Below are 10,949 nucleotides of genomic sequence, written 5' to 3' on the forward strand. Positions count from 1 at the left end.
TTTTTTAATTATAATAATTAATAAAAAAATAGTTAATTAATTTAAAAAAATACAGAAATTAAAAATTAAAATATATTAAAAATATATTATTATATAATTATTATATAATAATTAATATAATAATATAATAATTAATATTAATTAATCAATAATAATTATTGTTAAAAAAATTCAAGGAATTTCATTAATGTGACTTTCTTTTTGTTATCTCGCCAAAATTTTAAATTATTTCACATTTTATTATTTTATTATTATTTCATTTTTATTATTTTAAGATTTTTATTATATTGATATCGATATTTTAATCGATCATCAATCAATTCGTTACTATATTTATAATTCCCACTAAAATGAATCTACAATCAAATTCTGCATTCTGTTGGTAATGATGCGAGTAACATGAAAATAGTAATGGAAATCTAGAGCTCTAGAATTTGGGTCAGAAATATAAAAATACATTACATATTACATGATTAGTCTATTCTTATAATTTATCTGTGATAATACAATAACGGTAAAGAAGTATTATCAATTTTACGCATTTACAAAAGTATCAAAAATAATGGGACGAACTGTATATGCAGAGGAACGTCTTCACAATTATTTAATATCTTTAGTAAGACCAGATGAATACACAATAGGACTAATTGTGGGACAGGTTCGATTTTTGTATGTTTCAATTTATGTCATCTTTCCTGTTTTCATTCATTTTAACATATATAATTTTTACGTATTTTTTTAGGTTATTTTATTTAATTTATATTCTTTTTAAAATTGATATGCTAAATAAAAGTTTAAATAATAATCCAATTTAAATTTTTAATACATTTTATCTAACTTAAATTATAATTAATATTACAGAGTACTGGTCAAAAAGATTATATTGTACATTTAGCAAAAACACCACCACCTATTGGCAAAAATGTTGTAGAAGAAATATTGCTTAATACTACAATAAAATCTGAACAAAATACTATTGAAAACCACATTAAATCAGTAAAAGATATACCTGAGAGTTGGGTTGCAGATCATGCAAAACATGTAATGATCTATTTTATTTTAAATAATTTTATTATTAAATTATATATATATATTAATATAAATTAAATTATATATATATATTATATATATATATTAATATAAATTAAATTATATATATATATTATATATATATATTAATATAATTAAAATTTTAAATTTTATGAAAATTAAAAAATTTTAAATACCATTATTTATAGGTTACTAGAATGTTACCTGGTGGAATGCGTGTTCTTGGCACATTTATTATTGGTCCAGAGGACAGTATAAATGATAACAATATACAAAAATTTAAATCTGTTCTTACAATGATGCATAAAAATTTATTACACAATAAATATTTATGTGGGGATAATAATGAAGAACATCTTATCTTAAATTTAAATAGCATTACACAAAAGTATAAAAAATTATAATATTCAATAAATACATTTTATTATATTTTAATTTTTTATTATTTTAGATACACTTGTAAATCTATAGAAATAAATACAAATGGAATGTTTAAATCAGTAGATTGGAAATTTCAAACTAGAGCTACTAAGTGGCATCAACTTGAAACATTTATAAATTTTGACCGCCTATTTCTTATTGCTGCTAATAAAGATCCAGAAACTCTTAAAAAACAACTACAAGATATTTTAAAAACTATATCAGATATTGTTGAAACTTCCCTTATTGTTATTGAAGGAGAAGTTTGGTCCCCACATGATACATTAGAAGTAATTAGCAAAAACAAAAAAGATGACAAAAATTGTAAAAGTAGTGAAAAAAATAATAATGACCAATCTATTCAAATTAACTTATATATTCCATGTGTAAGTATTTTTTTTTTTTTCCTATAAAAACATTTATCCTAATTTTTATATTACTTTAAAACCTACTTTAAAAATAATTTTTAAATAAAAAGAAGTATTTAACATATTAATAATTTAATTAATAATTTAATTAAAATATTAATGATTTTATGAATTATTAGCAAGAAGAGAATATTAATTCTGATGTGAAGGTAACGCCATGCTCTGCTTCTATACGTTTGATTGGTCAATTAGTAAGTAGAACTTTTGTTCATCAAAAAGCAATTGTCGAAGAAGCTAATACAGCAGTAAAACAAGACATAATAAGATCATTAGCAAGTAGATTAGAAATGCATTGGGATAGTTTAATTGAAGAAGAAAATGGATCTCCAGAAGGTATCTAATATATATAAATAATTATTAAAAATTTATAAAAAACTCATTTCATTATTTTTTTTCAGAAAATATAACATTACATGAACCTCCAAGGAGAGTATTAATAGCATTGCCTGAAAGTAAAATTACCTTATCGGATTATTTATTTCCTGGTGAAGGAGCTCAAGAAGCTCTTTTATCATTGCAAGAACTTTTAGACTTAGAAGTTCATGAAAGTACTGTTCAAAAAGATATTGAACTTGAAGCTGGTAAATATTAAATGTTTAAATATATTATATATATATATATATTAAATATATTATATATTATATATTATATAAATATATTATATATTATATACATATATATATATATATATATATATATATATATATATATACATACATATATACATACATATATATAATATGTATACATTTTTCAAATAGATCCTGCAGAATTTTATTTTCAAAATAAAATTGATGTAAAAACTGTTGATCTTGGTATAAATTCATCTGGAAATCAAATAAAGATATATATCACAAGTTTTAGTATTGCACTTTTAATTGTAATTTTTGCCATTATAATACATAAATTTTATTAATATCAAAAATAAATTTATAAAAGAATTTATATTTTATTATAATATAAAAGAAAAATATATATATTTGAATCATTATAATGTTGAATGCATAAAAGGAAATATTAACAAATAAAAACAACTGCTTTGACATGGTGATGATATATTTATGTGTACAGAGACAAGTCGCATTATCTGTAAATTATCATGTAAAAGTATTAAATTATTAATCTATATAATATAAATTATGTATACATTGAATATATTCAAAAACAAATTATATGTATCAATAATTTTATCCTAATATTTTATATAATTAAATATAATTAAACATAATTAAATATTTTTGTAAAATTATACATACATTTGAGATAAAACAAATAATTGAATAAAAATCTTTTAATAAATAATATTTAATTTCTGCATTTCCCAAAGTACTAATTATTACATGCATCATCATTTAATATTTAAAAATTTTAAAGGATTTTATATTATACAATATATATCGCAATATACCTTTCACTTACAGTATTATTATTTTATAATAACATCTACACAATATATACATATAGTATTATACACACATAATATATACAAAAAGAAAATAGTTTTATAATCAATGTAATATTAATTTTTATATAATAAAATAACTGATAAATTTGTTTGCAATTCATCATATAAATAATATCTAATTTAAAAATATTGACAATAATATTTTTTGATCATTATATTAAATTAAATAATGACATGCAATGTCAATGCACAAATTATATATTTAAAAATTAGGCAGTGATATATTTTTAAAATGCTTAATATAATTCATTGATATATAAATATAATAAATTGTTTAAATGCTTGCAAAACTATACTAACATTTATGAAAATTCCTGTATTTACAAAATTTTCTTTACACTGTACATAGCAAATTGAATAAAAAAATACTTCACTTTAATGTGAAAAATTAAAAATTAAATTGTAATACTTAATATTTCCACTAATAACTGATTACTAATATAATTAAAAACTTTAAAACTTATAGTTTTTCTGATCTTTAAAAATTATTATATTTTTAATGTTTAATTCTAAAGCATTTACACATTTTCTAATAATATAATTTGCTCAACAAGTTATCTATACATTTTTTTCTCTCTACTTTGATATTTAATGACTAATTTTTATTAAAGAATTTTGAATATAGATACATTAATTAGAATTTAAATGTTTTAGTCCAATACATTGCATGACAAAAATAAGATTGCAGTTTATAAGTTATAAAGTTATTCAAAAAAATAGATATAAATTCATATTAAGTTGATTAAGTAATGCATTTTTTCTTAACTCAGATATCTTTTGTTTATGTATAATATTAAGAATATCAATTTATGTTAAATCACCACAATTTTATAATTTTTTGTTTACATAACTACTATATATAAAATATAGAGAATATTTTTATTTACTAAGTTTTTATAATAATAAAACAAAAATGTAAATAGTTGGAATGGAATTAATAATGTTAAATATCATAAATGAATAGTGCAGATAAGAAAAATATTTTACATTATTTTTTATTAAATAAATTAAAATTTAGGTAAATTTATTATAAATCAAACAATAATTTAATTTTTTTATTCATGTAAGTTTTATGATATATTATATAATAATAAGTTTTAAAAAGAATTATACGAATATAATAGAAAAAAATAAACCTGCACTATTCTTTTGATGATTTTTTAAAAATTTTAAATCTAATTAGATAAAAACTTAATCTATAATCTAACTAGATAAAATCTAAATCTAGATAAAATAGATTAGTTATACTGCTCCCATTTTTATAAGTCCTGCTTGACTGCCTCTACCAACACTTGCATCTTCCAATGAATCTAAGTCTAAAGCAGACTCTATCATGGTAGTATCTTGTAACAATCTAAGTCTAGATGCAGACAAAGGTGTTGTTACAGTTACCGAAGGTATAGAAGATGTATCCAATGTAGATGAAACGACAACACTCTGACGAGAAGGCAGCGGAGCAATTTCATCAATATCAATTGGAGCTATATTAAGTGATGCTAGTGGTACTTCATTGGTAACAAGTTGACTCACGCTGTTTGTAGTACTACCTAAAAACAAATATCCAATAATAATGAATTGTACAAAATAATCTAAACACATATGTATATGTATATACATTTCATATATAATTTTAAATATAAGAGTTTCAATAATTGCTATTAAAGACCAATAAAAGCCGTTACAAACGCTTATTAGCAATAAAAATTGAATAATGCAACTTATTGCAAAAGTGCACTACTAATTGTGAAATTTTGTTGCATAATAAAGAAAATAAATCAAAACTAAATTGCAATAAAGAAAATATCCCAAGCAGTAAGATGTGTTTTCTATGTGTATACAAAATGTTAATATAGTCATGGGACATTTTTAAAAGATCAATTCCTATAGCTATAACATAAAAATTGACATATAAAAATATCATTAAGATTTATTTCTTAAATTATAAATAATTTAAATTTGCATTAAATGAACAAAATAAAAATAGAATGAAACAGCAATGTATTGAAGAAAAATTATTTATTTTTATCATGTTTCATTTAATTTCAATTGCTTGTAATTTATTAAATAAATCTCAATTGATATTTTTGTATATCAATTCTCATATTTGTTTTAGATATTAGAATCAATCCTTCATGAATATATGTATTAATTTATATATGTCTGATTAAAACCAAAAATTATAATAGATAACTTATATGATTATGTGTTGTGTAATGTAAAAATTTTAATATTGCACATACAAGCATAAATTTATAATATATTTTTTATACATAAAATTATGCACATATTTATATATACATATATAACTATACATATATTTATTTACATATTATATTTTCACAATCCCAGTACCAAAAATAAGAAAGAATTAATTAGTCACAAATCCATAAACCCTTAAATTGATATAAGATTTTGAAATTAGTTTTTAAAAATATAGGATGTATTGTGTTTATTAACGGCTATTAATAAATATCTAAATATATTCATTCATATTAAACATACACACAATGATGAATGGAATAAAGGAAAATTAACTTACCAAATTGTATGCTCTGAGCCCTCGATACAGGACGTAATTTTTAAACAACAAATAAATATAATTTATTGAATCATAAAAATATGGCTAAATAAGGAAAAATTTAAATTTATTTTATATTTGATGATAATTCAAATTTATATTTAGATTAATTTTTTTTGCTTTAAGATTCTAAAATAATATTCTAAAATAATTATGTTCCATTTATTTTCATTATATTACATAATGTAAACAACAAATAATTATTATTTTTTGTAAAATATTAAAAAATTGTAATGAAATTAATAGTTTAGTTTTTTTCTCAATTAAAATATATAATATTATAACAAGAATACTAATTTCTTCTTTCTTCTTAAAAAAAAAAAAAAAATGTATATATGTATATTCAATACCAAATTGTCAAAAAATAAATAAATCTTAATAACAATATTAATAATAATCAAACTTGAATTTTTATCCATAAAGATCTAGTATATAAGTTATAATATAAGAAAACATAAACAATCATATTAATGATTACTTTTGTTAATATTTAATATTTTTTAATACTATTATTTTTGCTAATAATATTTATATACATAATAAAATTTTGTTTATTTTATGTTATATAATAGAATTTATATATTTTATATTTTATTATATTGTATGATTTTAACATTAAAATTATTTCCTAACAATTATAGCCATTTAAATTTTTTTCTTTTCCAATAAATAAAATAATATTAATTTAAAAAAAGGGCAAGAAACTATTAAAAAAAAACATTAAATATCATCATTATCGCTTATTGAACTCATGATAAATCTTCGATTTAAAAGATCTTCCTCAGTACTATCATTTGGACATAAAGAATTTTCTGTATAAGAGAAAGCATTAGTTAAAGATCCTGAACCAAATCTATTAACTGCTAGTCCTATTGCATTTTGACCAATAATTGGTATTCCTCCTGCTCCTAATATTCGTGACATTACAACAGTTGGCAAAAGATTCTTTGATATTGGATATTTTAAACCATGAACAGTGCACCTCAAATTATTATATTTAAGAGTATGAGATTGAGATATTCGTAGTGGATCTTCAGAATAACATTGTGGAAATTTTTGGAGATCAGTGTAAATACTTTTATCATTAATTTTATATCGTACCGAATCTTCAGAATATCTTTGCGGATATTTCTGAAGATCAATACCATATTTTTGATCACTAACACATTGATCATATATTAAATTATTATCCGAACATCTATGATATTCTTCCCTACATTTATGAGAATATTTATGTAAATTCTCTTCACACCTACATGGATATCTTTGAAAATCTGGATTTTCTATTTCTGTATCATACTTTACATGTTTTATGGAATCCTGAAAACAATATTGTCGGGGATATGCCGGAACATAAGTATTATCAATGTACTCTCGTGAATATTTCGAAAGATCCTCCGGGTAATGAGTAGTGTGCCTCAAAAGATTTAACTCACCATTTATTGATTCAATTTGTGACGAATGTTGATCAGAAACAAGATTGTTCATAGAACCTGTGAGATCTGGACTAGGATTTGTTTGAACAGTTGTACCATTAGACTGTAATAATATAAAAAAAATAATATATAAATAATAATATAAATAAAATACAAGAATACTAATAAATATTTAAATACCTGTGGTTGTATAATTTTTACAGTACCATAAGTTTTATTATTAGTAATTACATTGTCACCACTAACTCTTTCTTGTTCTGCGCGATATTCTGGAGTTACAATACCTCTTCGATCTATAAAATTAGATATAATCAAATAATTTTTACAAAAAATAAAATAAAAATATTAAGAATATAAAAATAAATACCAATTAAACTAGGTGGCGCTGGTCCACACAATACATAGAAACAGTTTCCACATATATTTCCTTGACTATATAAATTGAAACTTTCTTGCCCTGTTTTAATAGAAAATGACCCCTTAATCTATAAAAATGATTCAAATTATTTTAAGATTATTGAATAATTTCAGATATATAAAAAATTAATAAATTTTTTAATACTTATATCTATACTTATATCTATATTATATTTATATCTATATATAATACTTACATCTTCATTAGTTGTCTGATTACTAGTAGTTAAATATGTATGAAAACCAGCAAGACCAAGAATACTCCAAACAGAAAAAAAACATATAATTGCTACAACAACACTTCCAGGAGATATCCTCACTGCTTCTAAAAATGGTCTATCATCTTTTGTGACTAAAATTAAATACATGAAAACAAACAATATCTAATTTAATTTTTATATATCTTTCTTATTCTAATGTTTTATATTTTTTTTAATTAATATACTTACGCATTATTAAATGCGTAACAGCACATGCAAATATGAAAACACAAAGAAATGCCAAAGAGACAATAAAGGCATAAAAATATCTGTAATTCCTCCTACCAACACAATTTCCCACCCATGGACAATGATGATCAAATCTCTCTAAAAAGATAATTATATATTTCTAAATTTCCATAAAAATAATTTTAAATAATAAAGTAATTTAAAATGGCAGATTAAAAAATTATACATACCTACACAATTGTCACATAAGCTACAATGTGAAGCTCTTGGTGGTCTAAATATTTTACAAGTAAAACAATATTTTAATTTTACTGGTTGTCCTTTGACTAATACCTCTTTTGTTCGAGGTGGAGGTCTGTACATTTTAGAATTACCATTGTTCGGTACCTCTTTACAACATGTAAAAAAACGAAGTTTTTAATTATAAACTACATTAAATTACATACACTATGTTAAAAAAGTAGAATATAATTTTTATAATATAAATATAAAATATAGTATAATATAGGCAAATATAATTAATCATAAAATTATATATTTTTAAAAAATATATATTTATATACCAATCTGTTTTTCAATATAGGCAGCTTCATCAAGAGTTGCTCTTGGAATAACACCAGGATCACTAAAACTTGTTCTGAACAAAGCAGACATTACAAAAATAAATAATAAACCACCAATAACTGGAATAGCAGGTGTTATATGAACTGCTAAAAATGGACAACTAAAAAATATATATAAAAATTATTAAATTAAATCTTGTTATATTATATATATATAATTATACATATACATATATGTACAATTTCTATTTTAAAAAATATAATCTTACTCAAAAGCAAAAAATAATCCACTTGTTCCAGCAATGAGACACACAGTCACATAAAAAACTCCAGTTTGTGGTGCCATCATTACTCTACCATCACAACAAAATCGATTTCTGCCTGGGAAAAGTTCCCATTTTCGTGTTATGTGAGGCATTTTGTAAATATAAACAGATTACTTTATACACTATACATATGCACAAATATGTATAAAAAATAATCTGTTAGAGTTATGCAATGATTATTTAATGTTACTACATAAAAGTTCGAACAATCATAGTTCATCTTGGCTTACTGCTCTTTTTTAATCAACTGCAACACATTTGTAAATTTATATTTATTGAATTGATTCATATTTATTTTTTAATTTTTGTAACTTCTTACAAAAATTATTTACAAATATTTAGATTTAAAATATTTATTATTTACATTTTCATATACAATTTTATTTTATACAAGTAAAAAATCAACCTACTATGAACTTAATATTATTTATTATAGAACTGCGTTCTTCTTGTCAACGTAACCTAATTGTTTCTTTCATTGAAAACATGACGATGTTCATATTTCATAAAAATCCATATTTTGAAAATATTAAATGGAATCATTTACTTTTTCCATATTTTATAACAATTATGAACTCACTTTCGAGACAGCATCGCTACTGTCTCACAGAGGCCATCGTCTTCAAGAACACTCAGGGTCGTAGTTAAAGAAAATCAAAAAATTCATTTATAAACTAGGTCACTTTTATGTGACATAAAAACAACACTTATATACTCTTGATATAAATTTTAAATTCGCGACATACATTACATTTCAAAAAACCGTTTCATCGTTTTAGTTAATCAATTTTACTTTAATGACAATAAGATATGTATTTACGAAAAATTATTAGCCGTCATGTTTGCTCGAGATTTATATGTGCTTCCCTCTAACGGAGTATGTAAAAGCACCACGTGATCTTATTGTCATGTGACCTAGCACAAAACCGATTTCGATTTCAAGCAACTTTTATCATTAAAATCGATAATAAAAAAAATTATAATTTTGAATACACAAAAACATATAAAAATCACATCATATTTTCAAATTCTTTATATATTATTAATAAGAATTATACAAAAGATTAAAATTTTTAAAAAATAATATAAAACAAATTATTAATTTCTTAATAATATAGACTTTTAATGAAAATATAATAAAGAAATAACTATACAAATTACTAATTCTATAGAAAAATATAATTCATTTTGAATCATGGAATTGATTATTTAATGATAAAAGAGTATGCTTATCATTTCTATTGTAAAATAGGTCGTCGACGCAATGCAGTATATCGTCACATGCACATGCATACATTCAAATGAAATCTTGAAAATCGAAGAATCCCACTGTAAACGCCATCTTCAGATATGTTTAGGAACAGAACAGCGGCGATCCTAAAATTTTACTGCACATACAAACTAACCCTGTAATATTGTCTCATAGATCTATAGATCAAACATTCTAAGTTAAAACTATTTAAAAGATTTAAGTCAAATATTGTTGTATTTCAATAATATTTATATTATCATAATATTAAATGATAACTTATATTTTAAAATAATAAAAACATAACAATATAATAATATAATACATAATAGGTAAGCGCGTTCCAATTAATAATATATTTCTCTTTTATTATTATTTTCAAGTCAATATTTAATTTGAATTTAATTTTTTTTATAGAAAAAGAAAACTTCTTTAAATAAATGAAAATATACTTTTACGTTCAACTAATTCTAGCAAGTTATACGCGTTATCTTATTCTACATTTGATTGAACCATTAAATTTCATCATTTCATCGTAAAATCATTAAAATTTGAATATATATATATA

At 21.5% G+C, this 10,949-nt stretch overlaps 2 protein-coding genes across 6 annotated transcripts; one reads left to right on the top strand and one right to left on the bottom strand.

Annotated features, from left to right (window-relative positions):
- The first annotated feature begins 389 nt into the window (after window positions 1-389).
- On the top strand, window positions 390-3,124 carry LOC122717752 (protein odr-4 homolog). The gene is made up of 7 exons (XM_043942132.1): window positions 390-658; window positions 862-1,041; window positions 1,239-1,438; window positions 1,502-1,856; window positions 2,018-2,231; window positions 2,297-2,479; window positions 2,660-3,124. Exons 1-7 carry the CDS (start codon window positions 563-565, stop codon window positions 2,812-2,814), a joined length of 1,383 nt encoding a protein of 460 aa, XP_043798067.1. The 5' UTR covers window positions 390-562; the 3' UTR covers window positions 2,815-3,124.
- A 1,357-nt stretch (window positions 3,125-4,481) lies between these two features.
- Window positions 4,482-9,973, bottom strand: LOC122717749 (palmitoyltransferase app). 5 transcript variants are annotated; one of them, XM_043942128.1, is made up of 11 exons: window positions 9,543-9,972; window positions 9,076-9,379; window positions 8,807-8,967; window positions 8,474-8,632; window positions 8,244-8,381; window positions 7,992-8,146; window positions 7,745-7,862; window positions 7,558-7,670; window positions 7,378-7,480; window positions 5,903-5,922; window positions 4,756-4,910 (listed from the first exon to the last, which is right to left on the bottom strand). In XM_043942128.1, exons 2-11 carry the CDS (start codon window positions 9,222-9,224, stop codon window positions 4,890-4,892), a joined length of 1,137 nt encoding a protein of 378 aa, XP_043798063.1. In that variant the 5' UTR covers window positions 9,225-9,379; window positions 9,543-9,972; the 3' UTR covers window positions 4,756-4,889. The 5 variants fall into 5 exon arrangements, with proteins under 5 accessions (XP_043798062.1, XP_043798063.1, XP_043798061.1 ...); XM_043942127.1 differs by lacking the exon at window positions 5,903-5,922 and having other exon boundaries at window positions 4,482-4,910; XM_043942129.1 differs by lacking the exons at window positions 4,756-4,910; window positions 5,903-5,922 and adding an exon at window positions 7,098-7,261.
- Between the last annotated feature and the right edge of the window lie 976 nt (window positions 9,974-10,949).

This window comes from Apis laboriosa, unplaced genomic scaffold (assembly GCF_014066325.1).
Source record: "Apis laboriosa isolate Shangri-la unplaced genomic scaffold, ASM1406632v1 scaffold58_cov148, whole genome shotgun sequence".
In the NCBI taxonomy this organism is placed as follows: Eukaryota; Metazoa; Arthropoda; class Insecta; order Hymenoptera; family Apidae; genus Apis; species Apis laboriosa.

Bases quoted from the DNA above. Each gene is read 5' to 3' on its own strand.
- LOC122717749 (XM_043942126.1), bottom strand. From the start codon at position 9,224: ATGCCTCACATAACACGAAAATGGGAACTTTTCCCAGGCAGAAATCGA. The intron at 8,382-8,473 runs GTATGTATAATT...TTATCTTTTTAG, and splicing joins CTTATGTGACAATTGTGTAG to AGAGATTTGATCATCATTGT. The intron at 7,481-7,557 runs GTATTTAAATAT...ATATTATTACAG, and splicing joins TAAAAATTATACAACCACAG to TCTAATGGTACAACTGTTCA.
- LOC122717752 (XM_043942132.1), top strand. From the start codon at position 563: ATGGGACGAACTGTATATGCAGAGGAACGTCTTCACAATTATTTAATA. The intron at 1,439-1,501 runs GTATAAAAAATT...TTATTATTTTAG, and splicing joins TTAAATAGCATTACACAAAA to ATACACTTGTAAATCTATAG. The intron at 1,857-2,017 runs GTAAGTATTTTT...ATGAATTATTAG, and splicing joins TTAACTTATATATTCCATGT to CAAGAAGAGAATATTAATTC.